The sequence below is a fragment of the Carcharodon carcharias genome, chromosome 20 (genome assembly GCF_017639515.1).
Source record: "Carcharodon carcharias isolate sCarCar2 chromosome 20, sCarCar2.pri, whole genome shotgun sequence".
NCBI classification, from domain to species: domain Eukaryota; kingdom Metazoa; phylum Chordata; class Chondrichthyes; order Lamniformes; family Lamnidae; genus Carcharodon; species Carcharodon carcharias.
The window spans coordinates 10,186,413-10,212,625 of NC_054486.1; the positions used below are offsets into that span (position 1 = coordinate 10,186,413).

The 26,213-nt window shown below is 43.0% G+C and overlaps 1 protein-coding gene across 3 annotated transcripts in view; it reads right to left on the minus strand.

Annotated features, from left to right (window-relative positions):
• Positions 1-26,213, minus strand: part of fmn1 (formin 1) — a 377,136-nt gene that overhangs the window by 191,791 nt on the left and 159,132 nt on the right. For all 3 annotated transcript variants that reach the window (XM_041214614.1, XM_041214615.1, XM_041214617.1), the window contains one exon: positions 15,680-15,830. In XM_041214614.1, the coding sequence (XP_041070548.1) occupies positions 15,680-15,830 (151 nt within the window). The remainder of the gene's footprint in view (positions 1-15,679; positions 15,831-26,213) is intronic.

Consider the following 26,213-nt stretch of genomic DNA (forward strand, 5'->3'; position numbering starts at 1 on the left):
GATCTCCTCTAGAATAAAATTCTGCACTTTAAAAAATAAATCAATTCTGAACAAATCCAGGGATTTAAAAACAAGCCACGTATACTCAATTGAAATAACACTTATAAAAATTAAATCCATGGATTTAAAAACAAGCCGTGAATACTCAATTGAAATAACACTTCCAAAAATTAAATCCATATTTTAACGGTAGTGGGCATAAGAAATGATAAGCAAAGCTGAAAAAAACTGAGAACTATAAATTCTGCCAACATAGATTCCAAAGAATGCACATCTTAACTCAAATTTTATCTAGTATCTCTACTAGTAAGTTAAGTTTTGCTTCAAAGTTACCACAAATTTAAAACAGGCATCTCTGAAAGATGCACACATGCCTGCTGAACTTCCGTAGTTGGCAGTGGAATAAGTTTTCTCAGGGATAATTGCAGTCTCTGACTGTGTGTAATTTGTACACCTTTCAATGACCTTCCAATTGACCTCGTGCTGGGGCAAATGCCTAGGTTGCCAAGCTCCCTATTAGATATGCCTTGTTTGAGGCCAAGATATTACACAGGTATAATTTATGTAAAGACAAAAGCTGCAATCATTGTAACACAAGTTAGATAGTTTACTTCCAATGAAGGATTGAAGTGATATTAATAACAATACAGGAAAAAATGTTCTGGATTTTTTTCCACTACAGTCTAACCTGGAAGTCTGATAGATAATCACATTGAAAGAATTAAACTGGAAGTTTAAACTGTAAGTGACTAGTTGCAAACAGCACTATTTCAAGTAATTTTAAGTATTACAACAGGTATTTTAAACACTGCTGTTATTGTCACAATCTAAAGCATATTATGAGTAAAACTTAAGATAATTTTATGCACTGTTACGTGGGCGTGTAACTGTTGTCAGCTTTAAAACAATTCATCTCGATAACATTAAATATATTAAGAAGGTAAAATGACCATTTTTTTTACACAAACTAAACAGCTAAAACTTAAACGTTACAGAGCAAAAATACTTATCTCAGCTAATTTACTGACTTGGGCATTTTCCTCTATTATAATTCTACTCCACATATCAAGCATTTTTATTTTCTTTGCTTAGAGGCAATAAATCTGGAAACATAAAACTTAAGAACAAATGTCAAATACTATACTTCTCATGTGGTTTTTCATTCTATCTCACTTCCCGTACTGAACACAGTTCTGTGAAAAGCATTAAACTCTGGTTCATAATACTTCTTCAAAGCATGCATAATAAGTACGGGGTCTCGTCTATGATCCGAATAGAAAATGCAGTGACATGTCCAGCTTCCCTATTTTACATTACTAAACTAACCTTTTAAAATTACCTCTCGAAAGAGCACCATTTACATTAGACCTTAAATAGAACCATGTGTTTTTAATTACTTCAAACTGTTTCAAAGAAACAAAACAGAAAAGTTATAATCTTTAATGTCTTTGATATGATAATCATTCAGCTAACGGACATTGAGTGCGACTGGTAACTTTTAATTGATATTGCATACATTAAACTGCTACTTGATAATTCTGGATTTGCATCAGTGCATTAATAAACGAAGCAGTTATATATTTAGTCTTAACCTTGGAACTTTTCTATTTACAAGCTCTGGAACCAGCCAGAAAAATGATTTCCATAACTCAAATACAAGCCACTTCCTAGAGATTCCCACAGGGATTCAAGAGACTTCTAATGCTTAAATGCTGCTAGTTATTTCAAAATTTATGTGTATACATAGTTTCACTAGATGCTATAATTACTTTTCCACTTTATGCCCTTTTTGCATGCTTCCTTTCAGTAAGCAGTTAAATTAAAGGCTTTTGTAAGTTGAATTTAGGTTATTAAATATAATTAAATGTGTTGTACAAAAAGAGAAAAATATTAAACCACACTAAGTTGTGCCACATGATAATACACCAGTTATTTGTTGCAATATTAGTTGGCAAATGTATGGAATTCCCCTGCTCTTGAATGTAGCAGAGGCATTAATCCATTTAAACAGGCTAACGCAGGTGTTGAAATTGTGGAGAGAGAGAGGCATGTAACATGAGGTGCCATATGCTCATCAGTTAATTTTGCAAAAAGTAAATTCTATGGATCTATCTCCGCAGCATAGTTATTACTATTATAACTAAACAGGATATGCTGAAAACAATAATTCTATTTTATAGAACCATCAAGATAAACAGGTACATGCCAGAAACCTGGGCCAGAATATTGCGTCAGTGTGCGGGGGCGGGCCTGATACACTGATATATAAAATGACATGAGATGACGTTGGCTGTGGAGCCTGATGTCATCGCGCGTCATTTCAATATTGCATTCGGCGGGCATGCACCGACTGAACTGTCAAAGGTCTATTGAGGCCATTAAGAAAGTAATTTAGCTCACTAACAATGTTGCCTGTTCAACCTTAAGGTTGGGAGGGGTGGGGGGGGGGGCAGGCGAAGAGCCCAAGCGGCCTTCGCATTTTCCAGGAAACCTCGTCCACGGGTGGAATGAGGTTTCCTGAAGGTTCAGTAAAATAATTGAACAAATTTTGCAAAATATACAAACATGTCCCAGGTCATGTGACACTGTCACATAAGGGGGCTTGTTTAAATAATATTTTAGGTCATTATTGAGAAGTTTCATTGTCAACTTAATCTCCCTGAGGCAGCTCCATGCCGCAGGGAGATTGCTGCGCGAAAGAGCTGAGGTCCCGACTCTCCCTCTTCCTTCCCCTTGCCCGCACAGGTAGCGATGAGCGCCATTGGCCATGTATTACGCTGGGCGGGTCTTAATTGGCCCATCCATGTAAATGGCAGTGCGCAGCCAATCGCGGGTGGCGATCAGCTCCACGTCCGCCCAGCCCTTAAAGTCGGTTTATCATTATAACTATCTACCCATTATCATTCAAAACAATTTTGCCCAATATAAAAATAGCCCACCCAAAACAAACTGAACTTTAATTAATGAATTTTGATCTAAATAAATCAGCGATGCCGCAAATTTTAGAATTGCTTTGAAATTAGCTCTAGGAAATAATTAAACATGCACTATATCCATGTACAAATGATCATTTTAATTTAATTATCACCCCTTGGCACTAAAACTAAAAAGGCCTAAATATCTGTGACCCACAAACCTGTCTGTGATGCTAATATTATGTCCGGCGGTGCAGTGCACTGTATTTCTGACTGCGCCAGAGTGCAGGATACTGGTGGAGTGGGGTGGAGGGTGGGGGAGGGGGTGTGTGTGTGAGGACAACTCAATTGCACAGGCTGTTGGGTGTCCCACATCTCTGGAACTTGACAACCTCACTTTGCTGGAAGGTTGAGTGTCAGGTTCCCATCAGAGGTGGAAATGGTTGGGGGAGGTTAGGAGGGTGGTGGGGGAGGGAAGATGGGAGGAGGTAACCTCCCTGTTCCCCCATTGATCGTCATAACAAGGAGGTCAATACAAAGTTTCTTCTGAAAGAATTAATCCTTTTCTTCAATTGGTGGAGGCCACTTACACTTGGTAATGAGGCATCATCTCATTGGATATGCTGACTTCCACACTTGTGGCAATTCTCATATGGTCTGCCAGCTTACTGAGTAACTACATCAGTGACCATATAAGTGGAGGGAGTTTTGCAGATGGTCACTGGGATAGTGAAGGAAACTTAGACCCAACTCGGACCCAAAGGAAACTTGGACCCAAATTATAAATTTCTGAATTTCTCTTGCATGATTGGAAGGTTTATTTATCTACTTCACCTATTGCCAAAACAGGCCTTTTGGAATATTATTGCTTAATTGGACTCATATTTATTATAAGCTGACATATTTGGTCGACAAGCCTGTGATTCATTTAAGAATTGTTTGGATTTTCAGTGGGTCTAAACCAATAATCTTTGTTCTGAAAAAGCTTATTTGTGTAAAACAAAACTCAACAGAATTTCAACTTGAAACATGGACAATACCTGCAAATAGTTTTTTTTTCCCCATAATCTTCAATTTTAAAAAGTCAGTTGGATGATGACAAGCAATCAATTTGCTTATCATTTAATTTCAATCGCAAAATGAGTTTTTAATTTATTGCACACAGAGTTTGCTGCAAAAATAATGTCAAGTTGAATAGCGTTCGTTATTTATGGATAAATGGCACATCAACTTCAGGCGAGGAGCAGATAGACTGTTAAATGTCCAAAAGTTGCTGTCTGAGTTGCGCTGCTCTCATATTGACCTCACAAAAACTATCTGGTCCTTGGCCTCCCTGTATTCCTTAGGAACTTGCCACATTTGCCAATTAAACCTCACCACAGAAAATCAAATTTTGCCATTACAAGTGTTAAGTGTGCTTTTAACAACGTGACAACTGGTTGCTTGGTAGCACAGAACTTGAACATTGCTGGAAAAAAGAGACATGGGCCAGGATTTTCTGACCGCGTTGTGGGTGGGGCCTGTCGCAGGTGGGGCCTGTCACGGGTGAGTGGCGCTCCAGCCTGACTTGCGGCGGGACCAGAAGATCGTGGCAGTGGGTGGGTGCAGAAAATCCTGCCCATGGTATCGAAGCTTTTCGCCTTGCACTCATCAGGGTAGACGCAAGAATGCCAACTTTCAAAGGGAACAACAGTTTATACTGAGAAAAGGGATGCTGATTGGTTGGCAAGTTGGCTCTGATTGGTCAATATGTTGCTATGTGAATGCACCAGTGAGTGATTGTCCACCATGCTTTTGTTTATTCAAAAAAGGTGCAATGTCTGGACATATTCCTCTTGCCTACATAGAACAGGCTCCTGCATATGAATATGCATATGAATTCTAGCAAGCATAAGTGAGCTACATTGCGAGCCCAATTGATAATCTTAAATTGATTGTTAGTGTAATTCTTGGAGGTCTTTTGGCACAGTGGGGAGCGTCCCTACCTCTGAGCTAGAAGCACCAGGTTCAAGTCTCACTTTGGGACTTGATGACCATGGAAGGTGCATTCATAATGTGGCCAAACAGGTTGATTATCAACCCACAAATCTTTCCAATATGCTTATGGCAGGCAGTAAGAGCAGGACAGTCTCCTGGTCAGCCAGAACCTGCATAGGGCAATGACAAACCACTACAGTGCCTTGCCAAGCATAACCATGGACCAACACATGAAAGTCCATGGTTGCCAATGCCCTCTTAGGGCATGGTACCTGAAGAGAGAGAGGGAGATTGTAATTCTTAGCACACTTGGGACTGTTCAGCAAATGCTGCCCAGTTGCAGAATTTCATCTAACATTAGGCATCATGTTCTGAGTTTTGCATTGACATGATAACGTCTCGACCAATCAGAGCCAACTTGCCAACCAATCAGCACCCTTTTCTCATGCAGTATAAATTGTTGCTCCCTTTGAGATTTGGTATTTTTGCATCTGTCCAAATGAGTGCCAGATGAAAAGCTTCGATGACCTGACAATTGTAATTTACAGGCAATCAATCCCTCTGTCACCAAAAATTATTACAGCCATAGCGTTTCATTCCTTCAGGTTTTGAATTTTTCAGGGAGATCTTAAAGGTGTCAAATTTTAAATTTTATTTATTATGTTTCCTTTCTATTTTCTTATTCTCTTAACTAATTGCTCTTTCCCTCTCTGTAGCTGATTTGGCATTGAATTCATCACTTTAATTTCCCCCTCCTTCTCAGCTGTGTTACTAGCTCGACTGATTATCTTACACTGGCTGTTAGTGTAACTCTTTCGAGTACAAACCTGTTTCCATCTGTTTCAGATGAAGTTACATTGTTTCATAGTTTGCCATTGTGAGATTTGAACTCTTGATCTTGGGGTTACAAACCCAGTACCATAACCACTTGCCTATTTAGGCCATTAAATTACATTGTTTCATAGTTTGCCATTGTGAAATTTGAACTCTTAATCTTGGGGTTACAAACCCAGTACCATAACCACTTGGCTATTTAGGCCAAGCTAAAATCCACTTCCATCTGTTTCAGATGAAGTTACATTGTTTCATAGTTTTGCCATTGTGAGATTTGAACTCTTGATCTTGGGGTTGCAAACCCAGTACCATAACCACTTGGCTATTTAGGCCAAGCATGGCTGTTAGTGTAGCTATCAGCACACTCAGAAGCGTTCAACGAGTGCTGCCCAATTGCGGAATCACATCTGATGAACAACCAATCAAGATAATCAGTCGAGCTCATAACTCAGCTCATTAATGCTTGTTAGAAGCAATATACATTCATAGGCAAGGACTCATTCTCTGCAACTAGAAGGAACAGGTTCCAAGCCTTGCACCTTTTTTCAACTCCTGGGAGCTTAGGGAGCTTATTATTCTGTTGCTTTCTCCATGGTAATGCCTCGGCCAATCAGAGTAGTCTTGACAACCAATCAGCACACTTTTCTCCTGTAGTATAAATTGTTGTGATCATTTGAAATTTGGTATTCTTGTGTTTGCCCTTTTGAGTTCAAGAGGCAAAGCTTCAACATCATCTCTCTCTTTGCAGTAATATTCAAGTTCTGTACTACCAAGCAACTGTTCAAAGATGTTTACTGTTTCAGTTACAGGTAGTTACTTAAGTGCTATAGAATTAGCAGGCTCAAGTTTGTTATGGCCAGATAAGGAGGGGGGAAATGACTCTCCTATTCTCCCATTCCATGTCTGACCTTATTAGAGTTTCTTTATGTGAATTTAGAGAGGATGTGCTTTGCCAATTCTGTAAGAGTCAGTCCCACTTTATGCTTTCAGATTGTAAAGAATTAGTCAGACAGGTTTTCTTAGGTTAAATAAAAAAACAAGATGAGTTTATTGAAACTATTTCCCACGAACTAAAAAAGAATTAGGTAAATCGCAGCCACCATTCACGTGTCACATGCATTCACCTTGGGCCCCCTATATACCAGTTCATATGGAAGGGTAAAAGGATAGGTCTATAGGATTTTTACACTTGATGAAACATAAAAACATATATGGTTAGCTGCTCCTTGGCTGGTCTTGACTCAATGATTCCACGTTGTGGCCATTTTGTTCAGCTGTTGTCATGGGTTTAGATGTATGGAGCAGGTTTCCATGTTTTATTCTGAAAGGTCTCGGTTTATGGTAGATTTCTCTCCTCTGGAAGCTTACTTTGCAAAACTGGGCAGCACATCTGAGAGGGAGGTGTATAGAGGACACATAGTTTCAGCAGCCCATGTTGAATACAGCATTATCTTTTGGGTTCCTCTGCTGCTTGGTAGCTAGTCCTTAAAAGTACCTTGCTGGCTGTATATTCCAGAGAAATTCTATTAGTTTCCACATCTGCTGCAGTTATTGTTTCAGAACAGGTAATTGCATTTTCAGGCCTTATCTCAGGATATTTGAAAAGTCTCAAGATGGTGTGAAGTCAACAGGGGGATGGAGTCTTTCATGCTCCCCAGGGGGTTGTGTGTCCATTTCTTTTTCAAGCCACTTTATGGAATGTAAGATTGTGAGGATTGCCACAGTGCAAACAGTTTTCCCTTGTCTGCGGAGAGTGTCTCAGTGTTTATTTTTTTAAATCCAGCCAGAAAAAGAAAAAAATTGAAATGGTATCATTAAAAATAAGAGCCGTGTAACAAGTTGTATCATCCTTTCAACACTGTTCTCTTCTTAGGCAATGTGGAGCACTGCATTTCACCTTCCAAATGTTCGTCCAATTTTTATGTTCACAAACAGCTGGTGGATCATTCAATTGAGGTGGTCCAATTGGCTACTTCAAGTCCTTGTAAACTTTACTTCACATCAGTTACAGTTAATTTTTCCAGGTTGTCTCACATTTCTTGTCAACATTATTCACATTATACCGCATAGTTTGCATCGATGCCAAGCTAAAAAATGTTGTATTAATTTATGAAACTGAATCACAGCGGAAATGGGGCAAAATCCCAATGCCTAATTGGCTGTTGGGGAGAACATGTAAAATCAGTATGTCTGCTTCATTTGTTTATTATCATTAGGTACGACACCATTCATGGTCTCATGTCAACTTGACAGTCCCAAGACGAATGAGGATTGAGAGATTCGGCTACCTGCTAAGACAAAGAACAAAGAAAAGTACAGCACAGGAACAGGCCCTTCGGCCCTCCAAGCCTGCGCCGATCATATTGCCCGTCAACTAAAACATTTTGCACTTCCGGGGTCAGTATCCCTCTATTCCCATCCTATTCATGTATTTGTCAAGTTGCCTCTTAAACACCACTATCGTACCTGCTTCCACCACCTCCTCTGGCAGCGAATTCCAGACACTCACTACCCTCTGCGTAAAAAACTTGCCCCCCACATCTCCTCTATAGTTTTCTCCTCTCACCTTAAATCTATGTCCCCTAGTAATTGACTCTTCCACCTGGGAAAAAGCTTCTGACTATCTACTCTGTCCATGTCACTCAGAATTTTGTAAACTTCTATCAAGTCGCCCCTCAATCTCCGTCGCTCTAGTGAGAACAATACGAGTTTCTCCAACCTCTCCTCATAGCTAGTAACCTCCAGACCAGGCAGCATCCTGGTAAACCTCCTCTGCACCCTCTCCAATGCCTCCATATCCTTCTGGTAATGTGGTGACCAGAACTGCATGCAATATTCCAAGTGTGGCCTAACCATGATTCTATACAGCTGCAGCATGACTTCCCAGCTTTTATACTCAGTACACCTGCCAATGAAGGCAAGCATGCCATATGCCTTCCTGACTACCTTATCCACCTGCGTTGCCACTTTCAGTGTCCTGTGGACCTGTACACCCAGATCCCTCTGCACGTCAATGCACGTCCGTATGGGCTTGAAATGTTAACTCTGTTTCTCTCTCCACAGATGCTGCCAGGCCTGCTGAGTTTTACCAGTATTTTCTGTTTTTAATGCACATCCAAGGTCCCTGTTTTACAACAATAAATTTATAGTCTAAATTGTGCCGTACAACTAGTTTATTAGTGTATGTTTAAAGAAGGCCGTTCATAAAATGTAACTTAGATCTGAAAACAAACTTTTATATTACTGGCTTGACAAATTGGTTTTCATGGATATAACTGCCTACCCATTAATCTATGAAATAAAAACTCACACCGAATTAGAGAGGATAATAATTAACACGGGGCAAAAGTTTCTAACTGCTATATGTATATATTATATGTTTGAATTACATAAATCAATCAGGATTCCACACTGGTTAACTCACTGTTTTGTAAAGACTACATGATATCTTATGAAAATGATAATATTCCAGGTCGTGATGCCTATACATGCAGCTCTTATGTTCATTAAGTAGAATCAGCAGGATTCAAAGTTTACATCAATCTGATAATGTAATTCAAGCGTGGAACAAAAGGAAAGCAGTGGTCAGATATTTGGAACTTGTCTGCACAGGAGTCCACCAAGATTGATGTGTGAAGTTGGCAGAAAATTACATTGGCATCAAGAGACAGGCCGAGATAAGAATCGCATACTTCAGAAACCAGACTATACTATAAACTCCACAAGTACCATTGACAGACGGCATCTAATCACTGGTGGAATATTAGTTAAGAAGCCTGGATCAATGCCAAAACAATGCAAGCCATTCAAATATAGTAAGGTGGTTGGCAGTTTCTGGTAACACAAACGAAAATGATGGTTTTAAAAAGAGAAAATGCAATAAAATGGCATACTTAATGATATACTTGGAATTTTTTTTTTACAGATTTATAACATGCAATGTGGCACGCAAACATGGTCTCAATTGGTTGCACGGAAATAATTTTGATCATATTTAAAAGTAGCTCACACCGAAACATAAGTTTTTGAAACTATTTAGGCACTATTTAGGGCCACAGGTCACTGAAAGTGGCAACGCAGGTGGATAAGGTAGTCAGGAAGGCTTATGGCCTGCTTGCTTTCATTGGCAGGGGTATTGAGTATAAAAGCTGGGAAGTCATGCTGCAGTTGTATAGAACCTTGGTTAGGAATATTGCATGCAGTTTTGGTCACCACATTACCAGAAGGATATGGAGGCATTGGAGAGGGTGCAGAGGAGGTTTACCAGGATGCTGCCTGGTCTGGAGGTTACTAGCTATGAGGAGAGGTTGCAGAAACTTGGATTGTTCTCACTAGAGCGACGGAGATTGAGGGGCGACTTGATAGAAGTTTACAAAATTATGAATGGCATGGAGAGAGTAGATAGTCAGAAGCTTTTTCCCAGGTGGAAGAGTCAATTACTAGGGGACATAGATTTAAGGTGAGAAAAGAAAACTATAGAGGAGATGTGCGGGGCAAGTTTTTTAGGCAGAGGATAGTGAGTGTCTGGAATTCGCTGCCAGAGGAGGTGGTGGAAGCAGGTACGATAGTGGTGTTTAAGAGGCAGCTTGACAAATACATAAATAGGATGGGAATAGGGGGATACTGACCCCGGAAGTGCAAAATGTTTTAGTTGACAGGCAATATGATCGGCACAGGCTTCGAGGGCCGAAGGGCCTGTTCCTGTGCTGTACTTTTCTTTGTTCTATTCTATGAGATATGCATACTTAATTAAAAAATGACCTCAGTTTTTGAATCAGCCAGAGTTTCCAAGCTCAGGGCAGAGTCAAATACTTTGCGTGGTGGATTAACACACTGGAAACTCCTTTTCTTCCTTCCCCACACTGGCAATCATCATATCTTTTTAACCTCTTAAAGTAACACTTCCATAAATAATGCTTCACACTGCATTCTGGCTAAGGGCAGCTCTAATATGGCAGCCTGCACTATGGCTAACCAGCTCCATTCACAGCAATTACTTCCATGCCAAACATATACACAAATACCGAAACAAAATACCGTGGCTGTTAAAATTTTGAATTAAAACCAGAAAATGCTGGCAATATTCAGCAGGTCTGGCAACATCTTCAGAGAGAGAAGCAGAGTTAACGTTTCACATTGACGACCTGTTATCAGAAATGGGAACAGTTAGAAATGTGATAGGTTTTAAGAAAGTGAAAGGGGGGAGGGTGGAAAAGAACAAAAGGGAAGGTCTGTGATTGAGTGGAAGACATGAGAGGTTAAATGGTAAAAGAGTTCACAGAATCACAGGATTGTTACAGTGCAGAAGGAGGTCATTCAGCCCATCATGTCTGCACCGTCTCTCCGAATGAGCAATTCACTTTGTGCCTTTCTCTTTTTCTCCGTAACACTGCACATTCTTCCTCTTCAGGTAACAGTCTAATTCCCTTTTGAATGCTTCGAATGAATCTGCCTCCACCATACTCTCAGGTAGTGCATTCCACTAACCACTCGCTGTGTGAAAAAGATTTTTATCATATCGCTTTTGCTTCTTTTGCCAATTATTTTAAACCTGTGCCCTCTCATTCTCGATCCTTTCAAAAGTGGGTCTAGTTTCTCCCTATTTACTCTGTCCAGACCCCTCATGATTTTGAATACCTCCATCAAATCTCCTCTCAGCCTTCGCTTTTCCAAGAAATACAGTCCTAACTTCTCCAATCTATCTTCATAAGTGAAGTTGTTCATCTGCAGAACCATTCCTGTGAATCTTTTCTGCACTCTTTCCAATGCCTTCACATCCTTCCTAAGTGCAGCTCCCTGGGCTGCACTCAATACTGCAGCTGAGGCCAAACTAGTGTTTTACAAAAGGTCAACATAACCTCCTTGCTCTTGTACTCTGTGTCCCTATTGTTGGTGGTGATGGGTCAAAGGGAGTAAAAATGGGATAAACAAAAAAAAACGGGTCTCGAGGATGTGTTCCCCATTCTGCCATTGGAGGAAGCCACCTTTAACCAATTTTCCTCTTTAAGGACAAGGCATACAGCTTGGGGTTGTTCACTCAGCTGCTGAATGGGGAGATGGCAAGTTCATCAGCATCATGTCCGTGGCAGATTAGGAAGGATAATACTCACTATTCTTACCCTCCTTTCCTGCAAATGGTAGAATATAGATGGAAAAAGAAAGGGATTGTGAAGTTAATCTCTTCCTGGTCATTTACAACAATTTAAAGTCAGGAAGAGGAAAAGGATTAACCCAATGACAAATTGCAGCCACTTCAACCTGCCCATCTTCCTCTGCTCTGATTCCCTCTAATTTACCACCAGTGGTACCAGTTTCCTTTGTGCCGAGCATCGACTCAGTAAATTTGAAGTTAACTTTTGAGGTTGTGCCGCAAGTCACTGGTGTGACTCCCAAGTCTCCAGCTGTTCTTCCTGGTAGCATCACAGGAGCTTGGACTTCCTTGCAGGAACCAATGAACCAAATAGCAGCTCCATTGCAACCTGAAGGAGATCTTCAGCTAAGAAGCTTCCAGAGACCAGATTATCCATGCACCTCCTCTGAAGGTTAGAATACATCTCTAGAGGCTATAGGGTTGGCCTTGAGTGCCTAAATCACAGCTTCTTGACCATGATGGTCGCTGTGTTTCAGAGCCTTTAGGATCAGTAGCAGTTCTGAGACCAGCTGACCTGTCCGTCAATGGGGCCACTGATTTAGGGCCAAGTGGAATACTATAGCAACACTGCCATCGCTCATGCAGCAATGCATACAGAGCTTTCCCTCAGAACACCAGATCGGGGGGAAGAAGGGAGGTGAAACCAGTCTGCCCAACAACAGACTCAAGAGAAGCAACTAACAGTGCTTCCTTTGAGAAACAAGTTGCCTTGAGACAAGGGCCATATCTGTCCCAAGGGCTTTTTTTTGTAAAGCATCAACACCAACTTCTTTCCATCATCATAACATAATTATAAATATAGGTTAGTTGGGGGAAAAGAGTAGGCTGGTAGTGATAATGAAACTGTTGTAAAATAGAATATGCACTCAGATGCTACTTAGTTATTAATGTACTGATGTTTTGCTTTACCATAAGGTGGTGAAGATTGGAAGGTTATGCAGCAGCAAAAAAAGGGCTGCTGCTCTGCCTTGTAGTAAAAAATGTTAATGGTTCGAAGGAGTGTCCCTTACTTTAGGGGAAGAATTTTCCCCCTGTCAGGGGGGAAAATGCAGGAGTGGGGCCATGCGCCTCTGATCGGTGGCCCTGATTGGAGGCATGCTGCCATTTTACGTGGGCGGGCCAATTAATGCCCGCCCAGCGTGACATCCACCAGGAAGCGCTATGTGCTCTCTTTGTGGGTGGGGGTGGTAGGGATTTCCCTCAGCCGAGTGTGCTCTTTAGCACATGCGTGCGTAAGAGCGCACTCATCTCCCTGAGGCTCAGTGCTGCCTCAGGGAGATCGGCGCCAAATTCAAAAATGGCGAAGGTGCAAAAATAAAATTTCCCTGACATGTCCCCTCATGTGACACTGTCACATGAATTGGGACAGGTCCATCACTTTAAAGCATACATTTATTAAAATTTTAAAAGCCCTCATGAAACATCATCCCGCCCGTGGATGAGGTTTCATGCTTTTTCTGAAGCCCTCCAGGGCTCCCAGCCTGCCCACCAACTTTAAGGTTGGACGGGCAGGTCCATTAATTATCTCAATTACTTCTCAAATGGCCTCAATTGGCCGTTGACAGGTCGGTGGGCGCACAGCTGATTCGGCTGTGCCCCCGCCGACCTGAAAATTGAAATGACGCGGGGTGACATCAGGAGTTCCGCCCGATGTCATCCCATGTCATTTTACACGTCGGCAAGCGGACCTTAAGATCCTGGCCTAGAAGTGGAGAGGAGGAGGTAAGGCCAAGGAATCAAAGATAGACTTGTTGATGGTTTGTGCTGTGCCCCTCGCAAATAAAAGCAGCTTGAGCCGCCCGTGGTGCTCCTCCCCTTCCAGGATAATGGCAAACAGTCAGATCCCATTAGGAATTGGCACACCCACTACTGTTTTGGGACGTGGAATCAGGAAATCTGCTCATAGTCTTTAAGCTTTGAAAACCATTTGCCAGCTGTAGAGCTCTGTGGCCAGGATTTTCCAGCCTGTCAAGGCTGGACCCATCGTGGGAGATTCAGTGACCTAGGCAAAGGTCCATTGACTTTTAGCGGGACTGGACAATCCTGGCAGTGGGTGGGGCTGGAGAATCCCACCTTGTATTGCAGGCACAGGTTCAATGTGAATCTACATGAAGACTTCAAAAATACCAAAACCAAAGTGGTGAAACTCAGAGGGAGTGATCACCTTAAATAGCTTGCCCCTATGTTTGTTTCTTTATCTCTCACCTCAGACATTCCGATTTGCATCTTTATCATAAGCCACAGTGGCCCTGTTGTGCACTAAAAATGTAGATCCTAGTTCCAAATATTTAAATTACCCTGTTGCTACTTTTCAACACTGGGTGATCTGCAGGTCACAATTGCAGAATTCCCACTCCCTTGCATTTGTCCCTGCTCTCCTGGTACCATGCAATTTCTACCCCCAATAACAGAATCTGGATTAAAGAATAAATTTACTCAGTCATATTATTGTAATCCAAGATGAGACAATGAGATTCATCTTGATCAAATTTAAACCTTATTCTCTGGGTTAGTTACATCTGCTAAATATAAAACGTCACTTTTGATTTATGCATGGAATGTCATATTTTATTTTATACTTCAAAATCACAACCTTCTTAAAAGTGCACATTGCTGCACTGTAATTGGAGATTGTTCAAATGTTATTACTTTTATTTTTGTTTATAACTGATTGAAAGTCAGCAGCTGCAACAGATCTTCCTGTCCATTTATGCAGAATATAAAATGGTGAGCTGCCCAATATATCACCTAAGTAAAAATAAAGGGTCTTGTTTGAATTATTTGTCCAAAGCACCATAGAACTGACAGAAGCAAAAACAGCTGAACTTATCCAACCTGCATTTACCCACATGTGTATTCTATTGTAGGTTGTTGATTACAGTTTGGTAGGTCTGTAGAAGTCTTCATTGTCATACAAAGGTTAACTGTACATTTTTATTGATTCTTAGAGCTAGTCACAACTGTAAAGTATAGGGGACAAGCTAGAAGCTGTCTCAATGCTTGCTGATACACACAGCTCTGTCCAACACTCAAATGGCTCCTAGGTGTAGGTCATGTGCTCTCTTACATCATTGTGTGGGTGGTGCTGTATCAGTCCCATATTGACCCTATTGTGCCAGACCTTTATACTGCATCTTCTAAAGTGTTAAAAGCTATTAAATGCATTCGTTTACAATAGAAACGATAAAAAACAATAGAGTAAGAAAAACATATTTAGTGTACAAGCAAGTTATGTCTAACTAATGTGTTGATCGTTTCCTCTATAAACCAGCGGCAGAAATCTTTTTCTGAAATGAGTTCAACCATTTTAACTCGGTTTCTAGAGAACATGGATGCACAATTAAAAAAAAGTTCCAATTTGCATAACTTTGCTATTACTGACAAAAGAGGGGTCACAAGATGAGAAAAGGTACACTGGCTCAGGAGAGGCTGCTCTTCTGATATATTTTCGCTTGGCAGTGCTTCCAAAGTGACCATGTGTTCCCTGTACCAGAAGTGACACCTCCTCCACTATGAACGCACAATTTCACCCAAAAGTGTCAATTTAAATATTAATATGTTATGGGGTGAAATCACACTGTGCAAAATTAGCATGGAAATGTGTTAACTCAAAACTGCAATGATTGTGGCGGCATTCAAATATCACATAATGTAACTCCAACCTCCTAGTGTCCTCAAATTTACCCTTCACAATCTAACAATGTCGATTTGGGTTATATGAGAACGTCCTTTATTTCCTGTAGTTGAGAATCCATGGTAAAACTAACTTGTTACGCTGTGATACATTCACGTTAAATCTAACCTTTTTAGTCTTATTTGTCTTTTGGTAGGTGTCCGACAAAGGCTTCTTCACTTCCTTCACTGTTGCTTTAGCAAAGAGTTCTTCAAATTCTTCAGCATCCTGGATGCAAGGCTCTTGCAGTGATTCCCAAATTGTTGATATTTGATCATCTCTGGAAAGAATAAGACAAATAAGCATTCACTACACGCTGCATTTATACAGTAACCAACTTGTAAAGCAGTCGCAGTGATTCAAAATCTAAAGCAAAGAAAAACTCTTATAAGCAGTAGCACAAAACCTTTAAATACTCATGTTTTGTGTTATAAAGAAACACACAACAAGGACCCTTGGGGTTAATCTCAATAAATTGTATAAGGTGGACAGCAGGACAATCCAGAAACAATTTCATTTATTTACGTCTGAGGTGCACAAACCTATAAACTGGGAGAAGTGTCACCTATTTTTCAGGGGTTAAACAGCCTCTGGGGCTCCAATGTGGCGGACAGGACGTGCGCACTCATTATGTGCTGGAATTGTCCCGCCCACCATATTGGTAAAGGCCAAAACATTGGCATGCAGCACACACACCTGAAACAGGAGTTAGCCCCTTATATACACATATGAGCAGCTTAAAACCTATTTGACACCCTTCCCAGCCTGATGACACTCCGCTCTCCTGCCCATCACACCTGCTCACCCATTGGCTGCTGCCACTTCACAGCAGCCTGATCCCAATTGCACAATGCCAGCGGCTCTATGCATCTTGCAGGCTCCATAGAATCAACGCTCAATATCGGGGGCATCTCATGCCTCATCATCCAGGCATGGTACCCTCTGCCCTCCCACATGCCCACAAACTATGGCCACTCCCAAATAGTTAGACTACAACATTTCCTATGTACTGGAAGACAGGCTGTTGGGGTTTCGTAAATATGGCAATTGGAGTAAGAGCCAGAGTGACCGCAAGAGTCTAAAACCAACAGTCAGAAGTGGTTGTGATATGTTAATGAAGCAAGAGGAACTTGAATCAGAGTTTTACATAAAGCAATAACAGGAGTGATTTTGAATTACGTTGTTTTAGTTCAAAGGGGGATGTATAGAGGTTGTAAAAAGGTGTGAGTAAATAAGATAATAATGGGGTAAATTTACTTGATTTTAAAGCCAAGTGTTAAAGCAAAGAAGCATCTAATCAATTTTGGGAAGAAAGCATTTCTGAAGAGACAATAGAGAGATCAACAGGAAGGAATGCATTTAAGGAAATACTGAAGCCCTCGCCTCAATGAATGTCGGGCTCAGCATGATGCTGAGCTTTTCTTCCATTACCTTCGTCTCTGTGCTGACTTCTTTGGGCAGGAGTCCTCGCACCCTCTCCCCTCTCCCAGTTCCACAGACCCTTTCACCCACCTCCAGTATTCTACCTCCACCTGGACTCCTCCCTCTGGCCTCTTACCTGCTCTTGATCTTTTCATTGAAAACTGTTGGTGTGACATTGGCTGTCTTAATTTCTCTGCTCCTCTCACCCACTCTAACATGTCTCCTTCTGAACTTGCTGCACTCCGTTCTCTCAGGTCAAACCCTGACTTTGTTATCAAACCTGCTGACAAAGGTGGAGCTGTTGTTGTCTGGCGTACTGATCTCTACCTCGTGGAGGTTGAACACCAACTCTCAGACACTTCCTCCTACCTCCCCCTGGACCATGACCCCATCATCGAACATCAAGCCATTGTGTCCAGGATTGTCATTGACCTCATCTCCTCCGGAGGTCTTCCCTCCACAGCTTCCAACCTCAATCTCCCAACCCCACAGTGTCTGCTTCTACCTCTTTCCCAAGATCCACAAACAGGATTATCCTCGTAGACCCGTCATTTCAACCTGATCCTGTCCTATGGAACTCATTTCTTCCAATCTTCATTGTCTCTCTCCTTCTCCAGTCTCTTCCCACTGACATTCATGATTCCTCTGATACCCTACGTCATATCAACAATGTTGATATGTTCCCTGGCCCTAACTGCCTCCTCTTCGCTATGGGCATGCAATCTCTCTACACCTCCACCCCCCGCCAGGATGGTCTGAGGTCTCTCTGCTTCTTCCTTGAACAGAGGCCCGAACAATCCCCATCCACCACTACTCTCCCCCATCTGGCTGAACTTGTTTTCTCACTGAACAATTTCTCCTTGAACTTGTCTCACTTCTTCCAAATAAAAGGTGTGGCTATGCGTACCCACATGGGCCCTAGTTATGCCTGTCTCTTTATGGGGTATGTGGAACATTCCTTGTTCCAGTCTTACTCAGGCACCCCTCCCAAAACCCTTTTTCTGGTACACTGATGACAGCATTGGTGCTGTTTCATGATCTCGTTCAGACCTTGGAAAAATTCATTGACTTTGCTCCCAAGTTCCACCCCTCTCTTACCCTTCACATGGTCCATCTCTGACACTTCACTTCCCTTCCTTGACCTCTCTGCCTTCATATCTGGTGATAGACTGCCCACCAGTATTCATTACAAGCCCACCGACTCCCACAGCTACCTCGACTACAGCTCCTCACACCCCGCTTCCTGTAAGGACTCCATCCCATTCCCTCAGTTCCTCCACCTCTGTTGCATCTGTTCCAATGATGCTACTTTCCAAAATGGCGCCTCTGACATGCCTTCCTTTTTCCAAGCGTTCTCCCCCACTGTGATTGACAGGACCCTCAACCATGTCCAACCCATCTCCCACACCTCTGCCCTCACCCCTTCCCTTCCTTCCCAGAATCATGATAGGGTCCCTCTTGTCCTCACTTTTCACCCCACCAGCCTCCGCATTCAAAGGATCATCCTCCACCATCTCTGCCAACTCCAGCATGATGCCACCACCAAACACATCTTCCCCTCACCCCCACCCCTGTCAGCATTCTGTCGGGACCATTCCCTCCGGGACGCCCTGGTGTCAACTCCTCCATCACCCTCAACACCTCATCCATGGCACCTTCCTATGCAATTGCAAAAGGTGCAACACCTGCCCCTTTACCTCCTCCTTCCTCACTGTCCAAGGGCCCAAACACTCCTTTCAGGTGAAGCAGCGCTTCACTTGTACCTCCTTCAATTTGTCTAATGTATTCGCTGCTGCCAATGCGGTCTCCTCTACATTGAGGAGACTAAACGTAGACTGGGTGACTGCTTTGCAAAACACTTTTGCAACCATGACCCAGACCTCCCTGTCGCTTGCCATTTCAACTCACCATCCTGCCCTTTGCCCACATGTCTGTCCTTGGCCCACATGTCTGTCCTTGGCCTGCTGCAACGTTCCAGTGAAACCCAACACAAACTGGAGAAACAGCACCTCATCTTCAGATTAGGCACTTTTCAGCCTTCTGGACTTAACATTGAGTTCAGCAGCTTCAGACCATGAACTCTCTCCTCCACCTTGACCCTTTTATAATCAAACTAATTTTTTTTTTATATTTCTTTTTCTCCCAACGGGGCTGTCACCATCTGTCACTTGTTCTTATGCTTTGTTTTCACAGAGTGCTGACCCTTGTTCTACTATCTCACATTTATGCCACTATCCGCACCTTCTTTAGTCTTTAACACTTCCATTAACACTCCCTTTGTCTTGTATCCATGACATCTTTGTCAAATCTCTCCTGAGCCCCCACCTATCCCTGATCTTCTATTTTGCTCCACCCCCTGTTAAACAGTATAAGATCCATCAGATTTCTACCTCTCTTCAGTTCTGAAGAAGAGTCACACAGACTCAAAACGTTAACTCTGTTTCTCTCTCCTGGCCTGGCCTGTTGAGTTTTTCCAGCATTTTCTGTCTTCGTTTCAGAGGGCAGTTAAAAGTTGACCACATTGCTGTGGGTCTGGAGTCACACGTAGGTCAGACCAGGTAATGTCCTTCCTTAAAGGACATGAGTGAACCAGATGTTGTACAACAATCAATGATAGTTTCATGGTCATCATTACTGAGACTAGCTTTCATTTATTGATTGAATTCAAATTCCACCATCTGCCATGATGGGATTGGAATCTGGGTCCCCAAAGCATTAGCCTGGATCTCTGGATTACTAGTCCAGTGACATTACCACTATGCCACCATCTTCTATATGGCAGTCTTATATTGTCTTACATTTATAATTTTTATGTTGCACTTGTTGGCACCATTAAGTGTAATGCGAAACCTCCATTTGCATGGTATGCAATCAGTGGTTGTACTTCAGTGGACTAATTGTAGAATGAAAGAAAAATTGTTTTCTAAACTCCGAAAGCTGGATACAGCATCCTTAGGAGAGTTCTTTACTGCTGTCTTCCTTATTAGGCAGCTCACCATCACAATCTCAAGGGCAATTCGGGATGGGCAACAAACGCTAACCTAGTCAGCGACACCCACATCCCGTGAACAAATACATTTAAAAAAGCAATCATCTTTGTTATTAGCTACACCTCATAGACACCATTTACATATGAGATGCCATAATGTGGAGATCAGACTTTTGTATTAAATATCTTCAATTTCTAACAAACCAAAAACAATGCAGAATATGAGTTCATATAATCCACTCCTTAGTATTGCACTTGGGTAACTATTTCTGAATGTTGCATAATTCATTGTTGCAGGGTAAAATTGTTGAATATTCTGTAACCTGTCCCCTCCCCAAATAGTGACTGGCCTTGTTTATATTTTAGATGGTTTTGATGGTGATGTTGCTTTACAATTAGGTACAGTTTACAACAGTAGAAAACATTCAGAATTAAACCATGCTTCATAAACCCTACTGAGGTTTGCTATTATTAAATCTCATGACTTTACAAATTCACATTAATATCCTACATTGTCATCATGTTTGGTGTTATATATCTGAACACCAGTTTCACAGGTTGAATTCCTTCAGTACATAGGGATAGAGTTTCTGCTTTGGATACAGTTGGCTATCTGGGCACAAACTGCATCCAAATTACACTAAGATAAAAGCAAAATACTGCAGACGCTGGAAATCTGAAACAAAAACAAAAGTTGCTGGAAAGACTCATACTTCCCTTTAGTTCTGAAGAAGAGTCATCTGGACTTGAAACGTTAACTCTGTCTTTCCACTGTCGCTGTCAGACCTGCTGAGTTTTTCCAGCAATTTTTGTTTTTGTTCCAAATTACACTAGTTTTGAGCATTTCTTCTAATGCTACTTTAAGAAACTATGAAACTAAAAACGAATGAATTGAAGAATTTCACTGTGGGCACACTGCTGCTGACACAGGAAAAAATGTTAAAAAGGATAAGTATTTCATGTTGGAGGTGGGTGGAATGAGAATGTATTTCCCAAATAGTGTTCTGCAGAACCCTGGGGTTCCGTGTGATATATCGAGGTGTTCCGCAGTAGGACAGGTTTCTGCAACTTGTGGCATTCAACTGCTGCACATTTGAAAAATGCTAGAAAGCTGCTTGTCCAATCAGAAACTGGTTTCTGGAGAAACCAGCATGTGATTGGACAAGCTGGAAATGGTGGGAAAGTAAGTTTTCAACGTAAAGTTCCAGGTTGAGAGTGAGGGAGAGAGCGGACCAGGGAGCGAGGGAGAGAGTGGAACAGGGAGCGAGGGAGAGAGCGGAACAGGGAGCGAGGGAGAGAGCGGACCAGGGAGCGAGGGAGAGAGCGTATCAGGGAGCGAGGGAGAGAGCGGACAAGGGAGCGAGGGAGAGAGCGGACCAGGGAGCGAGGGAGAGAGCGTACCAGGGAGCGAGGGAGAGGGCGGAACAGGGAGCGAGGGAGAGGGCGGAACAGGGAGCGAGGGAGAGGGCGGAACAGGGAGCGAGAGAGAAAGCGGACCAGGGAGCGAGGAAGAGAGGGGACCAGGGAGTGAGGGAGAGAGCGGAACAGGGAGCAAGGGAGAGAGTGGACCAGGGAGCGAGGGAGAGAGTGGAACAGGGAGCGAGGGAGAGAGCGTATCAGGGAGCGAGGGAGAGAGCGGACCAGGGAGCGAGGGAGAGAGCGTATCAGGGAGCGAGGGAGAGAGCGGACAAGGGAGCGAGGGAGAGAGCGGACCAGGGAGCGAGGGAGAGAGCGTACCAGGGAGCGAGGGAGAGAGCGGACCAGGGAGCGAGGGAGAGAGCGGACCAGGGAGTGAGGGAGAGAGTGGACCAGGGAGCGAGGGAGAGAGCAGACCAGGGAGCGAGGGAGAGAGCAGACCAGGGAGCGAGGGAGAGAGCGGAACAGGGAGCGAGGGAGAGAGCGGAACAGGGAGCGAGGGAGAGAGCGGAACAGGGAGCGAGGGAGAGAGCGGACCAGGGAGCGAGGGAGAGAGCGGAACAGGGAGCGAGGGAGAGAGCGTACCAGGGAGCGAGGGAGAGAGCGGAACAGGGAGCGAGGGAGAGAGCGTACCAGGGAGCGAGGGAGAGAGCGGACCAGGGAGCGAGGGAGAGAGCGGACCAGGGAGCGAGGGAGAGAGCGGACCAGGGAGCGAGGGAGAGAGCGGACCAGGGAGCGAGGGAGACTGTGAACCACCAAGCAAGGGATGGCGCGGACCACAGAGCGAGGGACAGCACAGACCATGGAATGACAGAGAGAGTGGACCGTGGACCATGTGTGTGTGTGTTTGACAGAGCGAGAGAGGGCAGTACATGAGACTGTGTGTGAGAGAGAGGGATGAGTGTGTGTGTGAGAAAGAGAGGGATGAGTGATTGTGTGTGTGAGTGATGGACGAGTGTGTGTGTGTGTGTGTGTGTGTGTGTGAGAGAGAGGGATGAGTGTGTGTGTGAATGGGTGTGTGTGTGTGTGAGAGGGATGAGTGTGTGTGTGTGTGTGTGTGAGAGAGAGAGGGATGAGTGTGTGTGATTGGACAAGCTGGAAACGGTGGGAAAGTAAGTTTTCAACGTAAAGTTCTAGGTTGAGAGTGAGGGAGAGAGCGGACCAGGGAGTGAGGGAGAGAGCAGACCAGGGAGCGAGGGAAAGAGCGTACCAGGGAGTGTGTGTGCGAGAGAGGGATGAGTGTTTGTGTGTGTGTGTGTGTGAGGGATGTGTGTGTGTGTGCGTGTGTGTGTGTGAGAGAGGGTGAGTGTATGTGTGTGTGTGTGTTTGTGTGAGAGAGGGATGAGTGTGTGTGTGTGTTTGTGCGAGAGAGGGATGAGTGTGTATGTGTGTGTGAAAGAGAGAGGGATGTGTGTGTGTGAGAAAGAGAGAGGGATGTGTGTATGAGTGTGTGTTTGTGTGAGAGAGGGATGAGTGTGTGTGTGTTTGTGTGAGAGAGGGACGAGTGTGTGTGAGTGTGCATGTGAGAGAGAGATGAGTGTGTGTGTGTGTGACAGAGTGATGAGTGTTTGTGTGTGTGTGTGTGAGAGAAAGAGGGATGAGAGAGTGTGTGTGTGAGAGAGGGATGAGTGTGTGTGTGTGTGTGTGTGTGCGTGTGTGAGAGAGTGTGAGAGAGGGTGAGTGTGTGTGTGTGTGTGAAGGAGAGGGATGAGTATGTGTGTGTGTGTGTGAGAGAGAGAGAGAGAGGGATGAGTGGTGTGTGTGTGCGTGAGAGAGGGATGAGTGTGTGGGTGTGTGTGAGAGAGAGGGATGAGTGTGTGTGTGTGTGTGTGTGTGTGTGTGTGAGAGAGAGAGAGAGGGATGAGTGTGTGTGTGTGAGAGAGAGAGAGAGGGATGAGTGTGTGTGTGAGAGAGAGAGGGATGAGTGTGTGTGTGTGTGTGAGAGAGAGGGATGTGTGTGTGTGTGTGTGAGAAAGAGAGAGGGATATGTGTGTGTGTGTGTGTGTTTGTGTAAGAGAGAGGGATGAGTATGTGTGTGTGTATGTGTGTGTGTGTGAAAGAGAGAGAGGGATGTGTGTGTGTGAGAGAAAGAGAGAGGGATGTGTGTGTGTCTGTGTGTGTGAGTGTGTGTGTGAGAGAGAGAGATGAGTGTGTGTGAGAGAGGGATGAGTGTGTGTGTGAGAGAGAGGGATGAGTGTGTGTGTGAGAGAGAGGGATGAGTGTGTGTGTGAGAGAGAGAGGGATGAGTGTGTGTGTATATGAGAGAGGGATGAGTGTGTGTGTGAGAGAGGGATGAGTGTGTGTGTGTGTGTGAGTGAGAGAGAGAGAGGGGAAAGTGTGTGTGTGAGAGCGAGAGAGGAGACCGTGTGTGAGAGAGAGAGGGCAGAGTGTGTGTGTTTGCGCGAGAGAGTAGGGAAAGTGTGTGTGCGAGTGAGAGAGCAGTGTGTGCACGGGAGAGAGGGGAATGTGTGTGTGCGAGTGAGAGAGGAGTGTGTGCACGGGAGAGAGGAGAGAGTGTGTGTCTATGCCTGTGTCTGATATGCAAATCCAGTGCTTCAGTATCACTCCCAATTTTAAACCAATTTGTGAGCCGCATCACTCCTCCCATTAAAAATGACAAAAAGGTGGTAAAAGACTTCAGTACTTTGTTGAATAATGAGAACTTTTTAATTATAATAAATTTATCCATATAAAAGATATAAAAGATTTCTGTAAATTTCATTTTGTATGTTTGTACCCATCGCACAAAAGCATATGAAGAGTTTTTCTTAAGGGTTCTGTCAATTCTCCTGGGAGGTCAAAAAGGTTCAGTGGGTGGACAAGTTTGGGAAACACTGCATTAGAATATAAATACCACCTTCAGTATTTGCATTTCCCTTATTTCTGCATCTGCCACTGTTGGCCAACTGCTTCTAAAGTAGAATAGAAAGACATCAATTTGCTAAAAAGCTTAATTAAAATTCTCCTACTTTGTAACATACATGATTTCAGGCCAACACAGTGCATCCATGAGTTGCTTGGCCATCTGATTATGCCCACAGTGATCAGTGCCTTACCTCTCATTAGCATCAGGTCATTAGCAATAAATTTTGCTAGTGTTTTTATTAAGAACTTCTGAAGGCATAAGGATTCTCTGAGCAACATTAAAGACAACTGAATCATTTGTTACCATGTTCCAACCAACATTCCATAGCATTTTACTCAGTTCTATCTTTCCCACAAATTAACAGAAAGAATTTTTGCACTACATTTCTTTTGCCAACCAACTAGCCGTTCAACTATACTGCTATTTAATTTAGTTTATTATTAAGATTGTGTTACTGATATTACTCTCAAGTCAACATAACCAAGTTTCTGTAATGGGCAGCTGATCTGCAATGCCAGTTTTCTAACCAAGGACCACGTTAAGATCTACTCTGTTATAGCTGGATTACACTCCCTTTATGATGCCCTAGCGGTTGTGGAACTTCCCGATTGAGAATTGAGCTGGCATTGAGCACAGGGCCTTCACTGAGTTATCAGTGAGTCAGCAGGGAGCATTTATGACCCTTCTGTCCTGTTTTCTCCTCAAATGTCCAAGCAGTGCCCAAGGAATAAAAACAGAAACGCTGGAAGTGCTCAGCAGGTCTATGGAGAAAGGTTTCGAGTTGAATGTGCGCCTCCCTCCACAGGTACTGCTGGACCTGCTGAGTATTCCCAGCACTTTTTGCGTTTATTTCAGATTCTCAGCATCTGCGGTAATTTGCTTTTATTTCAGTTCCCAAGGAAGTTGGTGTTGTGCCTTAAGTCAAAACACCCTTCTCAGAAGTGTCTCACCTGCCTCGTGCTTGCATAAGTGAAGGAAAGAATATGTTGCTGTCTATGCTGCTTAGCTACAAAATAAGATAAGTCCTGGCTGCAAATGGTAGCTGCTGCAATCCACATCCTTGGCACCACCAAAACAAAGATTGGGGCATTTAGAAATACAAGAGCCTCAGAAAGGGCTGAGACGGAGCCAGTTTTATTAAAGTCTATCATCAGGAACAACTTAAATTATTTTAAAAAAGGACATGGATTGAAAAATGAAATCAAGATTCACAGGAGTTAGGGTACTGCAAAAAAAGGCAAAGAAATTTGAAAACTTGACAGTGAGTCACACAGTAAAACACACACTGGCCTTTAGAGATGAGAGACTGACAGGAATAAGGCACAGTCTTGACTTACAATGGCAAAAGGCCAAGCCCTTCCAATTTCAAAACACTACTGTCGTCACTGCAAGGAAGGAACTGTGATTACTTCCAGAAGGTAGAAGTGGTAGCCAGCATAGGGGAATCCAGATTGCTTCCAAGATTTCCTAGCACTTACTGGTTAAGATACCATGAAAGGTTGCTCATGTTGTTATATGTTAACATTGAAGATGAAAAATAACAGGCACAATTATCTGTGCATCAGGGCTGTACTATGAAAGTAAAGTTTGCCCATGTCTCTTTATCCAGAGTCATGCAGACATTGAATTGTGGCTAATGCCTTAGGCATTAGAGTTAGCCTGTAGTTAATAAAATTAACACTGTACTGACAAAAGGTGAACTTGCATAGTACAGTGAAAAACAACTAGTGTTAACACTCAAAAGAGTAAGAGCAAAATCCGCTAAACAAATGCTGTTCGATTTATTGCTGTTGTGTCGTCAGTTTAAAATGAAAGAATAAAGTGTTTGTAAAAATTGTATCTTGGTTTTTTATCAACTTATACAAATCTGATTAGTACAAGGTAAACGTTTGTTATCATCACATGGTCAGTAATCTGACAGAGCCAAACACTTACCAATTACAGAACCCACCTGACTTTCATTCCATGAA